Raw genomic sequence first — 22,885 nt, 5'->3', positions numbered from 1 at the left:
GATCTCGCAATCTCTTAGAAATGGATTTAGAAAAGATATAGGTGAATTTTAGAACTTGTTATACAAAGCAAAAGTAATTTGCTTAGATTGGAATACTCCTTTAAAGTAGAATCCCTAGCCTCCAAGCAAGTTTACATTAAGTATTGTAGTAGGACTTGAAAAACAAGTTGGCGTATTATATTTCCCTCATTAGAATCTTTAACTTGAAAATGTGAACCTGTATACATGAGGAACAGCAATTCTTGCCAGTGCTAGAAGAAGCCCCTGTGCGGCTGGATTTTGGTCTGGGGAAAACAGGCATGAATTGGAAAGGCTGGCACTAGTCTAGTCTCACTGTGTCTCCTAACAATGGTGCTGTTCCGGTGAGTATATGGTTTTGCTTTCTTTATTTTTTAATGTCCACCATACGGTTCCAGAGATATCAGCCTTTTTATTTAGAGCTAATTTTTATGTTCGTTTACCAATTGGGTAATAATGCAGAGCAGCCTTAAGACACAACCCCAGAGAATCCTGTACGTCCCACACAATTGATAAAAACCATAAAAATTGCAAAAAGGTCCACATTTCTGCAACCATATAGCGGATTTAAAAAAAACAAAAAAAAAAACGAATAGTCGGGAGCAGCAAGAGTAAAATAAGAGCAAAAACTGTCTACTTTGACCTAATGACAGGTCCTCTTATGGGGTTTGTCAGTGTTGTGTGACCTTTTTTGTGGACGTTAAAAAGACCAATGTTTTATACTACCATACACTCTAACGTGGAAATGTGTTATATGCAATTAACTAGTTCAACAAAACCAACAGTTACTTTTTTTCTTTTTTTTAGAGATGATTTTTTTCCCATAATATATAAGGATTGTTCAAAGAAAATACCACGTTTGAAGTAAGGGGGTTACAGAACTTGTTCCATTCTAATAAACGTGTTACCATAGTTGCATATAAAGTAGCTGTATTTTGCAGAATTCTCCAGTCTGAAGAATAAATCTCATTACACAAAGGATTTTACTGACAAAAAAACCAAAACCTAGGACATTTCACATGAGCATACCACAGGGCCAACCATGGGTCTGATGACTCCAACTACCCATATCATGGGGATCTATAATGGTGTTAGTTTAGGACATAGGACCTATGGCCAGGAATGTGCAGCCATTAGTTTAAGACATAGGACCTTTGGCCAGGAATGTGCAGCCATTACTTTAGGACATAGGACTTATGGCTAGGAATCTGCAGCCATATTAGCTTGGCCTATACGATCCATGGTCAGACCAGGATTTGTGGTTGTACCACGATCACACAAAATGTGCTTGTGCTGCGCTCCTGTGAAAGCAGCAGTACTTTAAGGCTATGTGCCCACGTTGCAGAAATGAAGCAGCGTTTATCGCGCGTTTTCGACATGCGGAATTGCCTTGCGTTTTTTCATGCATTGTATAAGGCAATTCCGCTTGCGGAAGCGCAAAATTAATGAACATGCTGCGGATTTTTGAACGCAGCATAAACGCTGGGGAAAAATCCGCAGCATGGGCATAGGACTTGCGGATTCTCATTGGGGACCATGGGGTGCGGATTACCAAGCGTTTTACAAGCGTTTCCGCTGCGGAAATTCCACATCAAAAACGCTTGTAATCCGCAACGTGGGCACGCAGCCTTAGGGTATGTTTACACAGAGTTTTTTTGGTGGGGGCAAAATCCTCTGTGGTTTTCAGGAGAAATCCAACTCAATGCAATTTTTTTTTACACTCTTATAAGCTTTTAAATTTTTTGCAAGAATTTTTTTTTACACTTTTTATTGTCGTCTTTTGACTTCAATGTCAAGTTTGGTGTAGATTCCATGAGTAATCCAAATCAATGAAGTGACATGTCTCCTTTTTTTTTTTTTCCTGTTGCGAAGTTTCAAAACCTCATTGGAAAAAAACTTGCTGTTTGAACAGCAAGATGAATTTCCCATTGTAAGGGGAAATATATTCAAAGAGAATTTAAAGGAGTTTATAATGTGGATTTTGAAGTAGATCCTCTTTAAAATTGGCATAAAAAAACCTCTGTGTGAACATGTCTTAAGGGAGAAACAAATATGAATATAGTTTAATTTGTAGTCCAAAGGTATTTTATATACCACAATGGAAAATGACTATAATCCCAATTAGTCTTTAGCCCTTACCATTATTTCAATGCTGATATATTCATTAATTATCTAAAAGAATAACTTTCATCATCATATTCTAAATCCTCCTCATCATCATCCTCTAGTAGTCCGTATTTAAATTTCCTGTACACTGTCCCATCCTGACCCATGTAAACAATATCCTCATCATCATCTTCATCTTCTTCCTCTTCACGATCATGATATTCAACCACGTGGTCATGCTGGAAGCTGGAGGTGCTTTCTCTAGTACTCTTGAAAGACTGGAAGGATTTTGTTTGGTCTGGCAGCTTTTCATACCCGCCTTTATTGACAGGCGAAGCTTTTGCACGGGCCCGTCTCCAAAGGAAAATGACTGCTACGGTAGTAAGCACCAGCAGAATAGATATCGCCACAGCCAATGCTGCCTTTTTATGTCCAGGTTTTTCTTCCAAAAGCCCTGTTATCAGGATACATTCTTCTACAATATGAACAAATGAGAGCAGAATCAAATGACATGAGTATTAGGATACGGCTTCTGTTATGTAAATTATTGTACAATTAATGTTCTTTATTTTTTGCATTTTCTGTATTTACAGCTCACATTGTTCCTGAAATACAACATGTATCATATTCCTAAACTGCATTCACAAATCTGGAAGCTTCAGAGCTGAAATCTCCTAGGATTACTTGTCTTCTCAATGCTGTAAAGTGATTACTCTTGCAACATGTATTTTGAAAAGTGTAACATTTACAACAGGCACAGTAAAGTAACTTGTTGGGATGAGCTAGCACCATCCTAGTGGGTTTTTACTATGGGTATGTACTGCTAAAGGGATTGTACACTACATGGACAACCCCCTCTGAATGCCACCATCTTTTCTTGTGGGACTCATGATTGTTATTATTTTTCAGGATTTTGTATGACTTAGTAAATATGAATATAGTCTTTATTATCCCAATTCAGACTGAATTCTAGCATGTATACCATGTGTTGCATTTATTAAATATTTCAGACAGGTTTAGGATGGCCGTATTGAGCCAAAACTAGCCAACCAAGAATTGGTATAAGGTTGGAATTTACATATTATAGCGCAGGGTTTGAATGGATTGTGTCTTTATTAAATATTTGTGTCACAGATGTCAGTTTTTCTGATTTGATATGTTTAGTTTTTTTATATTTTTGGACTATTTCTTTTCAATACATACAGAAAAAATAGCTATGGATAAAAAATGTATCGTAAAGGGGATTTTCAAAGAATTTTAATGTGTTGAAAATACCAAACTCGGCTACTCAATACCAAACTATCTCTCTGCTACATTACCGCTGATCCCAGTGATTGGCAGCAGCATTCACGCACACTATGCTTGTGATGTCATCCATGCAGCCTGTCAACAAAGAGTGTAGCAGCAGCCGAGAGGCTGGACTGGAGTAGGGGAAGTGGAGTTTGTAATTTTCAAACCAAAATATGTATTCAGAGGAAAGCCCTTTAAATAAGCAAACAAGAATGTATGTAGATTTCATTTTTATTTTGAGGAGTTCTCACCCAGCATTTCAGTGCAGTCACAGCATTCCCCTGCACCCTCTGGTTTGGCACTGCAGCAATGCACACACCTTCCTTCATCTACATAAAGTGAGAAGCTTGCTTGACACACAGTACAATTGTGAGGTCCGGGCCCCTTACATTCTATACAGCTTTCATGGCATTTCTCACATTGTGCATCGGGATCCTTCAAGAGACCAAGCAGAATAAAAATGCATACATTTAATTAATGGGAAATGTAATGGGACATAATATGACATATTTCCTAAAACAAGTGTACTAATAGTTGAGTTGTATGCTAGTATGTATCTTTAGGCCTCATTCAGACATTTTTTTCACGTACAGTTTTTCTCGCTGTTTTTCATGGATAAAGCATGTACCCAACATCTGTTTCTTTTTGCAGTGTTTGCAGAAAAAATTCAACCAACTGAGACATGTTCGTTTTTGATTCCTATCATAGATCAAACTTGCCAACCGTTTGTGAAAATTTCGGACAGGACTCTGATTGCATCCCAGTTGCATTCTAGTGCTGTCTGTTTTTTAACAATTGCTTGAGAAACTTAGTTTATTCTTAAAAAGGCACTCCCGTCAACGATTTTATCCTCTTAGGCTGTGTGCCCACGAAGCATTTTCCAAGCGTTTATGCTGCAGAATTTCCGCAGCATAAACGCTTGGGAAGCGCTTGGTCATCCGTCCCCCATGGTCCCCAATGACAAGCCGCAATGTCAATGCCCATGCTGCGGATTTTTCCGCAGCGTTTATGCTGCGCTCAAAAATCCGCAGCATGTCCATTAATTTTGCGGACACGCAGCGTGATCGCCGCCATTGACTTGCATTGGACCGCGTGACATCCACATCACTACATGTGGATAAGCGGATATCACACGGTTCAATGTGCGGATGGTACTCAGGCCTGGAGGAGAGGAGACTCGCATCCAGACCCAGGTACCATAGAAACTGTAAAAAAAAAAAGAATTTCAAATAAAAAATAAAGATTATACTCACCTTCCAATGTCCTCCCGGTGTTTTGTCCGCTCCGTCCGGTCTCTTGCATTGCTCGCGCTGTTGTGAAGGACCTGCCATGACGTCAATGAGTCATGTGACCAGACACATGACTGAATGACGTCACAGCAGGTCCTTCACACCACCGCGAGCAGTGCAAGTCACCGGACGCGGCGGAGAAAGCACCGGGAGGACATTGGAAGGTGAGTATAATCTTTATTTTTTATTTTTTACCATTTTTATTCTTTTTTTTTTTAACTAACTTGGTCACACTACTATAAATCCATGTCGGTTGCATGGATTTATATAGTGTGAACAAGTTGTCAAGCACTTTTCCAAGTGATGCTAAAATCGCATGGAAAAGCGCTTGATAACCCGCATGCAGAAATGCATTCAAAAACGCTTGACAAACGCCTCTACCTGGTGGGAAAAACGCATGTAAAAACCACATGCGTTTTTCCTGCCAGGGAGAAGCGTAAAAAATATGCAGCATTTCTGCATCGTGGGCACATAGCCTTAATATATTGCAGTCATCATATTACATTGCATTGTGTACTTACAATTGCTCATTTTGCTCTTCTACCCAGCTAATTCTTCTGTTTTTCCATTAGGTCTATGATATCACTTGATTAAAAACTAACTAGCTGATCCTTCTAAGCTTTATGTAGAAACAGGAGGTACATTTTCCCTGTAGTCACTGCAAAAGTCAATGGCAGCGGGACGAGCAGAGCAGCTGTGTCAGGAGTTGAAGAGAGGGATGATAAATGCAGGGACAAGAGACTTCCTGTTTCTTCATAGAGAAAAAGAGAATAATTAGCTGGATAGAGGGGCAAAATGAGCAATTGGAAGTACACAGTGTTATATAATATGATGACTACAATATATTAACAGGATAAAAGCTTTAATGGGAGTGCTTCTTTAATATGAGAAAAACTGATGAAACTGATGGTAAAAACAGACTGATGAAAATCTGATTCAGTAGACTGATGGATAGCTGTCTGTTTTTTCTACACATATGAGAAAAATCACTTATTGGGTTTTAGTGTAGTGTTTGCCTAATTCTGTAATACATCACTTGCTGTCCTATGAACATGTCTCTGTAATAGAGTTTGGTTAATCGATTCGCAGAATTCTAGTCCATCTACCAGGTCACTCGTTTCTGGCTGCTGGATAGGAGGCTCATGATTCTCTTACTTACCGGGATCCTCAGCCCGGCTTTCGATTAACTGGGCTGGGGAGAAATTATCATTGCAGTGTTGCACACATATATTGCTGTGCCAGTCCGGCTAAACAAAAGCCACGCAAGGGATCCTGAAATGTAAGAGAGTCGGAGACCTCCCATCTAGCGGTCACATAGAACTGATATAGACAATAGACTGGAGTCCCGTGAATCGACCCACCCAACTCTACTCAGCAACTTTGCGAAGGAGTGGATGTTTTCTCAAAAATGTGTCAGAAAATTTTGGTGAAAATCCTAGACACCATTCTTTATCCATCACATCATGTATCAAAATACATCACACCTGAAATGAAATATTCTAAACAATTTTTAATAATTAAAGAGGTTGTCCACTACTTTTGCATTGATAGCCTTAGGATAGGTCATCAATGTCTGTATAACCAGGGTCTGACACCTGGCACCCCCACCGATCAGCTGTTGTCGGTGGTGGCGGCAGTACTTACTTGCTGAGCTGGCCGCGGCTTGTTACTGCACATCCGCCTCCTATTGATTTGAATAGGAGGCGAATGTGCAGTACCCTGCGGCGGCCACTACAAGTAGATGGCCAGCTCCGCAAGTAAGTACTTCCGGCCTCCGCCACCGATATTAGCTGATCGGCGGGAGTGCCGGGGGTCGGACCCCAGCCGATCAGACATTGATGACCTATCCTAAGGATAGGCCATCAGTGTAAAAGTAATGGACAACCTCTTTAATAACAGCAGCCCCTGGAGTCTGTAGTAAGAGGGAATGGTCCACTGTGTCGAAGGTAGATGACAGGTCCAGGAGTAGGAGGACGGAGTAGTGTCGCTTGGATTTGGCGGTCAGTAGGTCGTTGGTGACTTTAGTCAGGGCAATTTCAGTGGAGTGAAGCCAGATTGTAAGCGGTCAAAGAGGGAGCATGAGGAGAGATGGGAGGACAGTTCAAGGTGGACATGTTGTTTCAGTAGTTTTGAGGCATAGGGGAGAAGTGATATGGGGCGATAGCTAGTCAGAGAGGATGGGTCAAGGGAGGGCTTTTTGAGGATGGGTGTAATTGAGACATGTTTGAAACATGAAGGGAAGACGCTGGTTGTTAGTGACAGGTTGAAGAGGTGGGTTAGGGTTGGGATAAAGACTGTGGTAAGGTTAGAGATGAGATGAGATGGGACGGGATTGGGTCAAGTTCGCAGGTGGTGAGATGTGATTTGGAGAGTAAAGAGGAAACTTGATCTTCTGTAATGGTGGAGAATTTATTTTTGGAGGAGGAAGGTTGAGTAGATATGAGGAGAGGCTTTGGGGACTTTAGGCAAAAGCCTTGTCTGATGGTGTCTATCTTCTGCTTGAAGAAGGAGGCAAACTCTTCAGCTGAGAGGAGAGGGAGGAGGCGCTGGGGGATGGAGGAGAGAATTGAAAGTGTTGAATAGCTGTTTTGGGTTGTGAGACAGAGAGGATATGAGAGATGAGAAGTATGTTCTTGCTGTGAGTGTGGACTTGAAAATAGTGAGGGATTGTGTGAATGCGATGAAGTGCTTGTTGGAGTGGGATCTTTTCCATCTCACCCTGGAGACCCTTCGCAGTTCTTTAGTCAGGTTGGTGTGCCAGGATTGCCTATTGAGTGTGCGAGCTTTGGTATGTGTCAGAGGGGAGACCGAATCGAGAGCTGCAGCTGTTGTGGTGTTATATAATGCAGCAGCAAAATCTGTAAGGAATTTATGCCTGTAAGAGGGAGAAGGGATTCAGAGAGTGAGTGTGAGTCAAAGTGTTTGAGATTTCTGCGAGGGTGTGTAAGTTTTTGAAGTGGGGATTGTGGACCTGGAGAGGAGAAGGCAGAGAATGAAAGTAGATTGTGGTCAGAAAGAGGGAGAGGTGAGTTAGAGAGGTTAGATAGGGAACAGGCGGGTGAAGATGAGGTCTAGTATGTGGCCATCTTTGTGAGTAGCTGCCGCAGACCATTGAGCAAGGCCGAAGGAGGAAGTGAGGGATAGGAGCTTAGAGACAGATGAGTGGGAAGTGTCAATGGGGATGTTGAAGTCACCCATGATGATAGTGGGGATGTCAGTGGAGAGGAAGTGAAGCAGCCAGATGGTGAAGTGGTCAAAGAAAGTGGTGGCTGGCCCTCGGGGGCGGTAAATGATAGCCAGCTGGAGGTTGGAGGGGGAGTAGATGCGCACACAGTGCACCTCAAAAAAAGTAACGGAGGGCGGTAGTGGGATTTGGGTGAAGGCGCAGGTGTCTGACAGGAGAAAACCTATGCCTCCACCATGTTTACAGGGGTGTGGGAAAGGTGGAATCTGCCATACGAAAGTGCGGCTAGAGAGGCCATGTCAGAGGGGGTGAGCCTGGTTTCGGTGATGGCAAGGAAGGAAAGTTTGTCAGTAATGAAAGATCATGAATGTAGGAAAGTTTGTTGCAGACGGAGAGAGCACTCCATAGAGCACCTGTTACTGCAACTGGGAAAGCGGGGACTGGGTAGATGGGTATGAGGTTAGAAAGGTTGCGAGAGTTTGTAGTAGATCGTGGATAGGAGGTAGAAGTGACTGTGGTGAGGAGGACCAGGATTTGGAGAGATGTCACTGGCAGTGAGGAGGAGCAGGTGGGAGCAGGAGAGGGCATAGGGTGGTTGTCTGTGTTTGGAGACACAGGATTGAATGTTGAGGAATAGTTCCGAGGAGGAGGTGAGATGGATGGGGAGGATGGAGGGAGAGATGAAGAGTTCATTACTAGGTGTGCGGATTAAGGGGGTTAGTAGAAAGTGGAGGAATATAGGGGAAAAAGTAAAAACTAACAAAAACATAGTTAAAAGAGAGTAAGCAGTCAAAGTGTGGGTCACCTGACTCCTGCCCTGACATAACTGCCACTTAGCTCCGAAGACACTTTGCACAAGAAGACGCATGCAACCACCCCACATGCGTGCACCCCTCAGGCTGCGTGCCCACTATGCGCTTTTCAAGCATTTTTGATGTGGAATTTCTGCAGCGGAAATGCTTTAAAAATGCTTGGTAATACGTGCCCCATGGTCTCCAATGAAAATCCGCATGTTCTGTGCACATGCTGCGGAATTTTCCGCAGCGGATTTTCCTTGCGGAAAAATCTGCAACATGTCCATTATTTGTGCGTTTCCGCATGCGGATTTGAGGTCACAAAAGATATTACATTTATTGATGCCAACGCCGTGTTCCAAATTATGCAAATTGTATTTAAGTGTCATGAAGATGTAACTTTTTGTTTTTCAAATAAACTCATGGATAGTATTGTGTCTTGGGGCTCTTTGGATGTCTGAAATCAATCTTAAACGCCTGTGTTTGCCAGGTGAGCTCAGTTAAAAGAAAGTTACTTACATTTTTTTTTGTTTCTTGAAGTGGTTTTGAAGAGATTTTTTTTTTCCTCTGGGCTCTAAGGGGTATCATTTCTCCTTGTGGAGAAAGACAAGCCATGCCTGGCATGGCAATGTAAGGAGGTTTAAACGTCATGTTAAAGGGGCAATATTGACTTTTACAATTGCTACTTCCAATAGGTGGCATTAGAGTTCTAGTCCTCTTCCTCTCTGAAGAGGCAATTTTTAATTTCCCAGAGGAGCATGCAAGGTGTTTAAGTCTCCTCACACTGACATGCCGGGGCTGGCTTGTCACTCTCCACAAGGAGAAACATTACCCCTTAGATCCCAGAGGAAAAAAAAATCTCTTCAAATCCACTTCAGGAAACAATCATTCAAAAACTCCCCAAATAAAGGATTATTTTCTGACATTGCTTCAGCTAGACAATTCGTTGTTTTTGTCTGCCTAAAAAAAAGTGTGCGCATACCTTAAGGCAGGGATGTCAAACTCAAAAAACTTGGACAAAGTTGCGGGCCAACCTTGATACCTATTAACAGCCCTCCATACAGTATAATGGGCAACACATAGTGCTCCCTACAGTATAATGGGCCCTGCATAGTCCTCCACACAGTATAATGGGCCCTGTATAGGCCTCCATACAGTATGATATGGGGGCGGTGTCGACATCGCGGGCCAAATATAATCACCCTGCGGGCCAGATTTGGCCCATGGGCCAGAGGTAGACATGTGTGCCTTTAGGGTATGTGCACATGGTCTCTTTTAGACTACGGCGTACTCTGAGCTTTTCCATCAATTCTAGCCCTCTTCCTCTGTGAAGAGGCAATTTACATAATTTTTTTTTCTCTGAAACATTTTTGCAATCTTTTGAATGGACAGTGTCTAGTTTAGAGCTGTTTCCATCAGGCTCCTGCTGCAAGTGCTAAGACCGGACATATTGCTGATCTCAGCACTTTAACTCCTCATATTGCTGTTGAAAGTACTGACAGCGGCATGTGAGGAATCTGATATAAGGAGATCACTCCCTTTGTCAGCCCACTGGCACCCTACAACACGATTGCAAGGTGCCAATGGTTGATATGGCAACAGTGGGGTCTGACAAAGGCTTGCTTCCCTGTCTGCCATATCTTTCAGCTAATCAGATCCTGCTGGGAGCGGGACTGTCAATCAAAGACTGACAGGGAAGATAATGTTTTGTAGTACAATGTAGTGTATCAATTCGATCAAAGGATCGCAGGTCACAGTCCTCTTATGGGACTCGCAAGTATTGTAAAAAGAAAAAAAAATGTTTTTAAGTGCTGTTCCAAAAAATATAAAAAAAAATAAAATCACAGTTTTAATAATAAATATAGCATATCTGTAAAACAAAACTCAACTCTCCAACCAGCCCACAGATAAATATCATATATTTGGTGTCACAAATTTCGTAAAAACTGTACTAAAAAACTGTATCAATGAAATACAATATACAGTACAGTAACAATATAATAACTAAAAAAGCCTTTTTTTTGTGAAAAAGTAGTAAAACATAAAAAAAATTACAAATTGGATATCAACACAATCATATTGACCAGCAGAATATCATTAGTATGTCAGTCAAATATTAAAAACAAATCCAGATTTTATGTTTTTTTGTAATGCCTACGACAAAAAAAAAGATAAACAGTGATTAAAAAGTAATATGTACAAAAAAATGGTATCAGTACAAACTACAGCTTGTCCCGCAAAAGAACAAGCCCTCATACAGCCCCATCTATAGAAAAATAAGAAAGTTATGGGTATCAGCATATAGTGACCAGAAAAAAATATTTGTTATTAAGTAATTTCGCATGCAAGAGTAGCAAAGCATAAAAAAAATCCTATATAAAATTTGTTATTTCCGTGATCGTATCAAACTGCAGAATAAAGATAACATGACAATTATACCAATGGTGTTTAAAAAACTAAAATCTAAAATAGCAATTTTTTTGTTCTTTTTGCTTGCCAAAGAGTTAATAAAAAGTGATCAAAAAGTCACATGTACCTCAAAATTCCACCAACGAAAACTACATATCCCGTAAAAAATAAGACTTCATATATTTCTGCTGATGGAAAATTGTGAAACTTGTGGTTCTCAGAATATGGCAACCCGAAAACAAATTATTTTTTTCAAACAGTATATTCATACATATTCATACTGACCAACAGAATAAAGATAATACTTTATTTATTGCAATCTAGTTTAGAGCAGATTCCATCAGGCTCCTGCTGCAAGTGCTAAGACCAGACATACTGCTGATCTCAGCGCTTTAACTCCTCATATTGCTGCTGTAAGTAGTGACAGTGGCATGTGAGGAATCCCCGATAAAAGGAGATCGCGAGATCAGCCCGTTGGCACCCCACAACACGATAGATAACACAACCGAAGCCCATGTATCGAGCAGCAATAGTCCTTAAGAAAGTTAATCAAATCCAGATATGGCAACAGGGGGACCTGACAAAGGCCAATTCATGCATACCCTGCAGCCAACTGTAATATCTGCTGGTTGACCACAATCAAACGGAACCAAGATGCCTTAGGAATGTTGAAGGGGGAACAGATTTGAACATGAGACTCAGTCAGGTGATGTCCAGTGAGGAGTTTTTAAATATAACGGTCGAGCGCACCAAACCTGAGGTGATTTCGGCGCCAAGCTGCAGAGAGAAGGAGATGCGCGCTGGATGCGCTAAGGCAACCAGCCTGACAGGTCGGAGTCATAGACCTACGAGAAAGGACAGGCGGACGCCGGTGAACAAATGCTGGATTCACCGCAGAGGTCCCCCAAGTGCCGCGACAGCTGAGGAGAGCCGGGTTCTGCTTGTGGTACTGAGTGACTTCACAGTACCCAACATTGCCAGTCAACCGACAAGGTCTGGACCCCGCTATCCAAGGCGTGAGAGACCCCCTCCAACGGCCGAGCAAAGAGGAGCTAAGAGAAAACTGCATCAGAGGAGTCACGCCAGCAGAAACAGAGGGACCGCATCGCTGAATAGGGCCGTCACTTCAAACGATCATTCACTATATCGGGGACAGTGAGGTTTAGGATGTCAGGTTGGGAGGGGGACGGGCGAAGTGGAAAAAGCCAAACTGGATTTAATTGACTTTGTTAGAAAAAGACTTGCGGCCTAGCAGGAACAACCGATGACCCCTGATACGGCCATTCACAGAGTTAAAGAACTGCTGTGGTGACTCCCACGCCAGGGCGCATCACATTATTTTGGGAGATTGTTCGTTGCTATTGTAAATTACCTGTTCATTCTTGTTACTAATCCCTTGTTTAAATCCTGGTTATACAGGGTGGTCCAAAAGTACATGGACAGAAAGTGTAATAAGGTTATGAAGGGGGAGATTTATCAAACAAAACCCAGTAATTTTAGATAACATTATGTGGAGTGATGAAGCTTCTTTCAAATTATCCGGCCATATTAACAGACATAATTGTATTTACTGGGATAATGAGAACATGCATTTAACATTAGAGCAACAACTAAATGAGCCTGGTGTCAATGTTTGGGGTGGTATTTCAAGTTTTGGTGTTTTAGGACCAATATTTTTTGATGGAACAGTTACAGGTAGTGTTGAGCATTCCGATACTGAAATATCGGGTATCGGCCGATATTCGCGGTATCGGAATTCCGATACTTAATTCCGATACTTTTAGAATATCGAATACCGGAATCGGAAGTTCCCATAATGCCTGCGCTCTGCAGTGTCTCTGAAGGATGACAAGCTGGATGGCAGCGCTCAGCTGCGATCCAGCCTGTCATCAGAATGCCATCCCAGCGTGAGAGAATTCTCCTGATTGCTTAAAAGCCGGCGGGCGGTAAAAAGCCGACGGCTTTTAAACAATCACACAGCCCCATACTGCTTCCCCGCAGCCTCCCACCCCGATCCTCCGCTCCCCCCATCCTGATCGTAAGTTAGGACCGGGCGGGGAGCGCAGCACCAAGGAGCGGGGAGCGAAGGACCCGGGCGGGGAAGCCGGCGGTGAAAAGACTTCACCGCCGGCTTTCCCGTTCTGTGCTGCGCTTTCCCGCCGGTTATTTCAAATGAACGGCTGAGGTATCAGGTGATGCCGATCAGCTGTTCATTTGAAGTAGCCGCGGTGCCCTCAGAGGGTTCATGTGAGTTCATGCTTGACTGCATGAACTCACATGAACTTTCCCACGGCCACACAGGTCAGCCTCACCTCCCAGACCCGTCATGATTAGTGTGTGCGCGGTGTCTGTGCGATGTCTGCGAGTGTGTGCGGGGTGTCTGTGCGATGTCTGCGGGTGTGTGCGGTGTCTGTGCGATGTCTGCGGGTGTGCGCGGTATCTGTGCGGTGTCTGTGCGATGTCTGCGGGTGTGCGCGGTGTCTGTGCGATGTCTGCGGGTGTGCGCGGTGTCTGTGGGATGTCTGCGGGTGTGTGCGTGCAGGCAGACATAGGCCGATGTGACACTACTACTCCCATCGGCCTATGTCTGTCCCCCGTCCACTCGTGTCAGCAGGATCAGCTTGATGGGAGCAGTATTTCCTATCAGCCTGATCCTGCTATTTAAACTGCCCCATATGTTATTTTTGCCCCTATACATCTTTTATTCTTTTAGGCCCCCATATATATTTGTTTTTGGTCCCCAATAAATTTTAAATACATTTCATTGGTGGCTAGTGGTTACCTAAAATAAATTAGTTTATACATTACCTGTCCCCGCCGATCGCCACCTAAAATAAAGTAAAAAATAAAAAACTACACCTATACTCACCTAGACACCTAATTCCCTGAAGCCATCGATCTCCTGTAATAAAATATAAAATAATAAACCACAACCTTATCCTTACCCCTCCGTAGTAGTCCACGAGTGTCCCACGATGTGACCGCTCTGAACCGCTGCCGACGCTAGAATGCCGGGGCCGTAAAGCAGCCCCGTCATTGCATAAGCGGGTTCGCCGGAGTTCAGGCAGCGCTGCTCCGGTTAGCTCCTTTACGGCCCTGCTGTACCGTGAGAAATTCCCACGGTACAGCAGTGCCGTAAAGGAGGTCTCCGGAGCTGCGCTGACTGAATGCACTCCGGTGACCTCAGTCTGGGGCTCACGCTGCCGGGAGCGGACGTGTTCCCGGCAGTGTGAGCTTACAGCAGCCATGCACAGCTGTCACCATCTCCAGATGTGACAGCTGTGCATGGGAGATCAGCGCAGGAACGTGGACAGGTAACTATTTTTTTTTTAGTAAACTAAGAATTAAATAAAATGGTGTGTTTTATTTAAAATAAATTATTTTTTTCTGGGAGTAGTGTGTGTTTTTTCTTTTTAACACTTTGTAGGTTAGTAATGGGGGTGTCTTATAGATGCCCATCATTACTAACCTGGGATTCATGGCAGCTGGCGCTGACATGAACCCCACCACTATTACCCCCTGCCACCGCACCAGGGCAGCGTGGAAGAGCGAGGCTAAGTGCCAGAATTGGCGCATCCTATGGATGCACCATTTCTGGGGCGGCTGACGGCTGGTGTTTCTAGCCTGAGAGGGGGCCAATATTCATGGCACCCTTCCTGGGCTATTAATATCACCCCCCAGCTGTCTGCCTAGCCTTTGCTAGCTATTAAAATAGGGGGGACCCCCACGTCATTTTTTTGGGGGGTCTCCCATTTTAATAGCTAGCAAAGGCTAGGTATTCAGCTGGGGGCTGATATTAGTAGCCTGGGAAGCTCTGTGGGTATTACCCCCTTCCCAGGCTTCAAACATCTGCCCCAGCCATCTGCTTAACCTCCGCTAGAGACTAAAATTATGGGGGATCCCACGCCAATTTTTTTTTTAATAAATCCTTTATTTTAACACTAAATGACACTTGAGGGGTTAATAAAGATGCAGTCACTAAATTATTATTTATTTTTTAATTAATTTTTCCCCAAAATTTTGACGTGGGCTTTGCCATATTTTTGTATGCCAGCCAGGTACAGCATCCAGGAACGGGCTGCCCCCAACTCCCAGCTGCCTATTTGTACCTGGCCGGACACATGAATATAGGGAAGCCCTTTTTTTTATTATTATTTCATGAATTTCATGAAATAAGTAAAAAAAAAAAATACATGGGTCTTCGCCCTATTTTTGTGTCCAGCCAGGTACAACTGAGCAGCTGGGGGCTGGAATCCACAGCGCAGGGTGGCCCAAGCTTTGTGGGCCCCCCCCGCTGCGAACTGCAGTCCGCAGCCACCCCGGAAAATGGCGCGTTCATAGAAGCGCCATCTGCTGGCACTGTATCCAGCTCATCCAGGGCCCTGGTGCGGTGGCTCACTGGGTAATAAAGGGGTTAGGGCCAGCTTTGTATTATCAGCCATGAATTTCTAGTAAAGTATTTAAAAAAAACACAACACCCAGACTAAAGTCCTTTAATTGAAATAAACACACAATTCTTTATTGTTCTAAATTAAACCATACTTACCATCACGCCCATTCCAGCTGAAGCCAACGATCTCCTGCAATAAAAGTAAAATAATAAAGCAACATCATCCTTACCTTTCCATGGTTCCCAGGACAGCTCCAGCTCTGCTACATCGAGATGACAGGCTGGATCGCAGCAGAAAGCTGCCATCCAGCCTGTCATCCCGCAGACACTGAGAAGCGCAGGCATGCTTGCGCTCCTCAGTGTCTGGCTGTGACAGCATCCAGGAACGGGCTGCCCCCAACCACCAGCTGCCTATTTGTACCTGGTTGGACACAACAATATAGGGAAGCTCTTTTTTTCTTAATTATTTCATGAATTTCATGAAATAATTAAAAAAAAAAAATACGTGGGGCTTCGCCCTATTTTTGTGTCCAGCCAGGTACAACTAGGCAGCTGGGGGCTGGAATCTGCAGCGTAGGGAGGCCCAAGCTTTCTGGGCCCCACCCGCTGCAAATTGAAGTCTGCAGCAACCCCGGAAAATGGCGCGTTCATAGAAGCGCCATCTTCTGGCGCTGTACCCAACTCATCCAGTGCCCTGGTGTGGTGGCTCACTGGGTAATAAAGGGGTTAGGGCCAGCTTGGCATTATCAGCTGGCCCTAAGCCCGAAATTCATGGGGTCACGCCAATATTAGACATGACCGCCATGAATTTCTAGTAAAGTATTTAAAAAAAACACAACACGCAGAATAAAGTCCTTTAATTGAAATAAACACACAATTCTTTAATGTTCTAAATTAAACCATACTTACCGTCACGCCCATTCCAGCTGAAGCCAACGATCTCCTGCAATAAAAGTAAAATAATAAAGCAACATCATCCTTACCTTTCCATGGTTCCCAGGACAGCTTCAACTCTGCTACATCGAGATGACAGGCTGGATCGCAGCAGAAAGCTGCCATCCAGCCTGTCATCCCGCAGACACTGAGAAGCGCAGGCATGCTTGCGCTCCACAGTGTCAGGCCCGATCCAATCCGATCCGATATTTCCTGATATCGGAAGGTATCGCTCAACACTAGTCACAGGAGATAAGTATCTCAAAATTCTAATGAATCAAGTTGTTCCCCAGTTACAGCAACAGCCAAATTCAAATTACCTTTATTTCCAACAAGATGGGGCTCCTCCACATTATTCAAGAGTAGTCCGCAAGTATCTTGATGAAACATTTCCTAATAAATGGATTGGCCGAAGAGGCCCACTTGATTGGCCGGCACGTTCACCAGACTTGACCCCAATGGGTTTTTTCTTTTGGGGAGTACTCAAGGACAAAGTTTATAGTCGAAAACCAAAAAGTGTCAGTGATTTGAAAAATTACATAAGAGATGCATTTCAAGAAAGTAATACCCAAAGAGACTTGTGCAAAAAAGTTTGTCGAAGCGTAAGAGGCAGACTTCAAAGCTGTGCAAATTGTAATGGAAAACAGTTTGAGCACCTGCATTGATAAAATTTAAGGGCTTTTGTATTATTGTTCAGAATAAAATTTAATTGTCAATGTAATGCTTGTGTTAGTAAATATAATTTTATATATAAATCAAAATAAATGTTATTATTTTCTGTCCACCTACTTTTGGACCACCCTGTATATATATATATATATACACTGCTCAAAAAAATAAAGGTAACACTCAAATAACACATCCTAGATCTGAATAAATGAAATATTCTCATTGAATACTTTGTTCTGTACAAAGTTGAATGTGCTGACAAAATCACACAAAAATCTTCAATGGAAATCAAATTTATTAACCAATGGAGGCCTGGATTTGGAGTCACCCCCAAAATTAAAGTGGAAAAACACACTACAGGCTGATCCAACTTTGATGTAATGTTCTTAAAACAAGCCAAAATGAGGCTCAGTATTGTGTGTGGCCTCCACATGCCTGTATGACCTCCCTACTACGCCTGGGCATGCTTGTGATGATGTTGCGGATGGTCTCCTGTGGGATCTCCTCCCAGACCTGGACTAAAGAATCCGCCAATTCCTGGACGGTCTGTGGTGCAACGTGACGTTGGTGGATGGAGCGAGACATGATGTCCCAGATGTGCTCAATCGGATTCAGGTCTGGGGAACGGGCGGGCGAGTCCATAGCTTCAATTCCACTGCTGACACACTCCAGCCACATGAGGTCTGGCATTGTCCTGCATTAGGAGGAACTTAGGGCCAACCGCACCAGCATATGGTCTCACAAAGGGTCTGAGGATCTCATCTCAGTACCTAATGACAGTCAGGCTACCTCTGGCGAGCACATGGAGGGCTGTGCGGCCCTCCAAAGAAATGCCACCCCACACCATTACTGATCCACTGCCAAACCGGTCATGCTGAAGGATGTTGCAGGCAGCAGATCGCTCTCCACGGCGTCTCCAGACTCTGTCACGTCTGTCACATGTGCTCAGTGTGAACCTGCTTTCATCTGTGAAGAGCACAGGGCGCCAGTGGCGACTTTGCCAATCCTGGTGTTCTGTGGCAAATGCCAAGCGTCCTGCATGGTGTTGGGCTGTGAGCACAACCCCCATCTGTGGACGTTGGGCCCTCATACCACCCTCATGGAGTCGGTTTCTAACCGTTTGTGCAGACACATGCACATTTGTGGCCTGCTGGAGGTCATTTTGCAGGGCTCTGGCAGTGCTCCTCCTGTTCCTCCTTGCACAAAGGCAGAGGTAGCGGTCCTGCTGCTGGGTTGTTGCCCTCCTATGGCCCCCTCCACGTCTCCTGGTGTACTGGCCTGTCTCCTGGTAGCGCTTCCAGCCTCTGGACACTACGCTAACAGACACAGCAAACCTTCTTGCCACAGCTCACATTGATGTGCCATCCTGGATGAGCTGCACTACCTGAGCAACTTCTGTGGGTTGTACAGTCCGTCTCATGCTACCACGAATGTGAAAGCACAACCAACATTCAAAAGTGACCAAAACATCAGCCAGAAAGCATTGGTACTGAGATGTGGTCTGTGGTCCCCACCTGCAGAACCACTCCTTTATTGAGTGTGTCTTGATAATTGCCAATAATTTCCATCTATTGTCTATTCCATTTGCACAACAGCATGTGAAATTGATTAGTTACATAGTTACATAGTTTATAAGGCCGAAAAAAGACAAGCGTCCATCCAGTTCAGCCTATTTCTTGTGCACTGCAGCTATTCCGCAGCGTTGATCCAGGGGAAGGCAAAAAAAAAAACATACGGTATAGGCCAATTTACATCATTGAGGGAAAATTCACTTCCCGACTCCAATCTGGCAGTCAGATTAAATCCCTGGATTAATTAACTATCACTAAGCATAAGATGTAATTTTATTGTTCTCAAGAAAGGCGTCCAGGCCTCTCTTGAACTCATTAAGTGAGTTGGACATCACCACTTCCTCTCCCAGAGAGTTCCAGAGTCTCATGGCTCTGACCGTAAAGAATCCCCTTCTATGCTGGTGCAGGAACCTCCTTTCCTCCAGACGCATAGTGTGCCCCCTCGTCTTTGTCACCATCCTTGGTATAAACAGGTCATGGGAGAGATCTCTGTACTGCCCCCTGATGTATTTATACATGTTTATGAGGTCTCCCCTAAGCCTTCTCTTTTCCAACGTAAATAAGCCTAATTTTGACAACCTCTCTGGGTATTCTAGTCCCTCCATTCCCTTTATTACCTTAGTCGCCCTTCTTTATACCCTCTCTAGCTCCAATATGTCTTTCCTGAGCACCGGAGCCCAGAACTGTGCACAATATTCTAAGTGCGGCCTTACCAGCACTTTATACAGAGGAAGAACAATGTTCTCATCATATGCCCCTATTCCTCTTCTGATGCATGCCATGACTCTATTTGCCTTCGCAGCTGCTGCCTGACACTGGGCACTCCAATTTAATTTGCTGTTAACCAAGACGCCCAGGTCCTTCTCCATGTCAGATTTCCCCAACGGTTTCCCATTTAATATGTATGGGTGACTGCTGTTTTTCTTTCCCATGTGCATGACCTTACATTTATCGGCATTGAACCCCATTTGCCATTTTTTGGCCCAACTCCCCAATTTATCTAAATCCTCCTGTAGCTGTGCCCTATCCTCATCTGTATTAACTACTTTACAAAGTTTAGTATCATCTGCAAATATTGCTATTTTACTATGCAACCCTTCCACTAGATCATTAATAAATATATTAAATAATATAGGGCCCAAGACAGACCCTTGAGGCACCCCGCTAGTAACCCTGACACACCCTGAGCTTACTCCATTGTCAATCAGTGTTGCTTCCTAAGTGGACAGTTTGATTTCACAGAAGTTTGATTTACTTGGAGTTATATTCTGTTATTTAAGTGTTCCCTTTATTTTTTTGAGCAGTGTATATAAATTGTTTTTACACATCTCTGACTGCCCTCATTTCCTGTCTCTGTGCGTTGCATTTCTGACATCTGCATTACATTTGGCGTAGTCGGCAGGATGCAACATTCAGACGCCGAGATGGGGGATCAGTCTATGACCGGGTCTGTCAGTGGACATACTGTATACCCTTGGGGGCTATGCTCAGCCACCTTCCCAAGTTCACGGGGGATGGCACATCACTGTGGGACTGGGTAGAAAGACTGAGAAGTATGTTACGCATGTATCCCCTCAATCCCCTAGCTCAGGCTGAGTTGGCTCTCCTAACCCTTGATGGAGAAGCCTGGCAAACTGTAATGTATTGTCCACCTGGGGACCGTGACACCGTGGACAAAGTAATAAAAATTCTGGAGGACATGCACGGTGATATCACGGATCTGGGGCATTTACGCCTGTGGTTATTTCAGAGGGTTCAAGGTGAAAATGAAACCATAAATCAATACATTAATGAATTATAGGAAGTGATGGTCCATATCATCAAGAAGGCTCAAGATGGGAACCAAGGACTGGGATCACGGGATGAAGTGTTGCATGACCAATTGATTGCTGGCTTGAAGGACCCCTCCCTGAGGCAGATCTTAAAGGAGCGGCTGCATTTGAGGCCTGGTCTGGGTTTCCCGGAGGTTGGGGCTGAAGCTAGATTTTAGAGGAGGAAGTTCCTGTTCTCAAAGCCTGGCTCCTCAGGGTTTAAATGGTGAACTGTTATTTACAGACTTCTATAAACAGCTATGAGATGGGTCTATTTACATCTTCTTTACTCTGTCCTTGTTTCTTTGCCTCCTCTCTCAAGGTATGTCTGTTGAGAAGCACGGGTTGATGCCAAGAAGATCAAAAACCACATCTACCTCATAGTACCTATGTGCTTCACAAGAACATACTATTAAATGAATTGGAAGAGGTTGATCAATTTAGGGCATATGGCCTTGGTATGGCCTAAGAAAAGGGGTGGAGAAAAGTGCCCAAGAGAGAACGGTATCATGGACTAAGTCTGAAATAATGAACTAAAGATTGCTGACACCCCATGAATTGTGTCCTGGATCTGAGACATAATGGAAGATAGACAATAAAGAGGAACAATATGATGGACTTTAGGACCACATAGAAAATCATTTATGGGATTACCCATTTTTGTTCTAGCTCCTCTTTTTTTATCAATTAGGAAATCCAGTACGGATCTTGTATCTTGATGAAACATTTCCTAATAAATGGATTGGCCGAAGAGGCCCACTTGATTGGCCGGCACGTTCACCAGACTTGACCCCAATGGATTTTTTCTTTTGGGGAGTACTCAAGGACAAAGTTTATAGTCGAAAACCAAAAAGTGTCAGTGATTTGAAAAATTACATAAGAGATGCATTTCAAGAAAGTAATACCCAAAGAGACTTGTGCAAAAAAGTTTGTCGAAGCGTAAGAGGCAGACTTCAAAGCTGTGCAAATTGTAATGGAAAACAGTTTGAGCACCTGCATTGATAAAATTTAAGGGCTTTTGTATTATTGTTCAGAATAAAATTTAATTGTCAATGTAATGCTTGTGTTAGTAAATATAATTTTATATATAAATCAAAATAAATGTTATTATTTTCTGTCCACCTACTTTTGGACCACCCTGTATATATATATATATATACACTGCTCAAAAAAATAAAGGTAACACTCAAATAACACATCCTAGATCTGAATAAATGAAATATTCTCATTGAATACTTTGTTCTGTACAAAGTTGAATGTGCTGACAAAATCACACAAAAATCTTCAATGGAAATCAAATTTATTAACCAATGGAGGCCTGGATTTGGAGTCACCCCCAAAATTAAAGTGGAAAAACACACTACAGGCTGATCCAACTTTGATGTAATGTTCTTAAAACAAGCCAAAATGAGGCTCAGTATTGTGTGTGGCCTCCACATGCCTGTATGACCTCCCTACTACGCCTGGGCATGCTTGTGATGATGTTGCGGATGGTCTCCTGTGGGATAACCTCCCAGACCTGGACTAAAGAATCCGCCAATTCCTGGACGGTCTGTGGTGCAACGTGACGTTGGTGGATGGAGCGAGACATGATGTCCCAGATGTGCTCAATCGGATTCAGGTCTGGGGAACGGGCGGGCGAGTCCATAGCTTCAATTCCACTGCTGACACACTCCAGCCACATGAGGTCTGGCATTGTCCTGCATTAGGAGGAACTTAGGGCCAACCGCACCAGCATATGGTCTCACAAAGGGTCTGAGGATCTCATCTCAGTACCTAATGACAGTCAGGCTACCTCTGGCGAGCACATGGAGGGCTGTGCGGCCCTCCAAAGAAATGCCACCCCACACCATTACTGATCCACTGCCAAACCGGTCATGCTGAAGGATGTTGCAGGCAGCAGATCGCTCTCCACGGCGTCTCCAGACTCTGTCACGTCTGTCACATGTGCTCAGTGTGAACCTGCTTTCATCTGTGAAGAGCACAGGGCGCCAGTGGCGACTTTGCCAATCCTGGTGTTCTGTGGCAAATGCCAAGCGTCCTGCATGGTGTTGGGCTGTGAGCACAACCCCCATCTGTGGACGTTGGGCCCTCATACCACCCTCATGGAGTCGGTTTCTAACCGTTTGTGCAGACACATGCACATTTGTGGCCTGCTGGAGGTCATTTTGCAGGGCTCTGGCAGTGCTCCTCCTGTTCCTCCTTGCACAAAGGCAGAGGTAGCGGTCCTGCTGCTGGGTTGTTGCCCTCCTATGGCCCCCTCCACGTCTCCTGGTGTACTGGCCTGTCTCCTGGTAGCGCTTCCAGCCTCTGGACACTACGCTAACAGACACAGCAAACCTTCTTGCCACAGCTCACATTGATGTGCCATCCTGGATGAGCTGCACTACCTGAGCAACTTCTGTGGGTTGTACAGTCCGT

At 43.9% G+C, this 22,885-nt stretch overlaps 1 protein-coding gene across 2 annotated transcripts in view; it reads right to left on the bottom strand.

The window, feature by feature from the left end:
- Window positions 1-2,053: 2,053 nt before the first annotated feature.
- PCSK5 (proprotein convertase subtilisin/kexin type 5) overlaps window positions 2,054-22,885 on the bottom strand; it is a 955,602-nt gene continuing 934,770 nt past the window's right edge. For both annotated transcript variants that reach the window (XM_073670684.1, XM_073670692.1), the window contains exons 36-37: window positions 3,666-3,849; window positions 2,054-2,599 (exon numbers count right to left, since the gene is read on the bottom strand). In XM_073670684.1, coding sequence (XP_073526785.1) covers window positions 2,187-2,599; window positions 3,666-3,849 — 597 coding nt within the window. In that variant the 3' untranslated portion in view covers window positions 2,054-2,186. The remainder of the gene's footprint in view (window positions 2,600-3,665; window positions 3,850-22,885) is intronic.

This window comes from Phyllobates terribilis, unplaced genomic scaffold (genome assembly GCF_046119375.1).
Source record: "Phyllobates terribilis strain yellow unplaced genomic scaffold, ASM4611937v1 Scaffold_1__5_contigs__length_1240528914, whole genome shotgun sequence".
Classification (NCBI taxonomy): Eukaryota; Metazoa; Chordata; class Amphibia; order Anura; family Dendrobatidae; genus Phyllobates; species Phyllobates terribilis.
The sequence above is the reverse complement of the archived record's forward strand: the minus strand, read 5'-3'. Positions and strand labels throughout refer to the sequence as shown.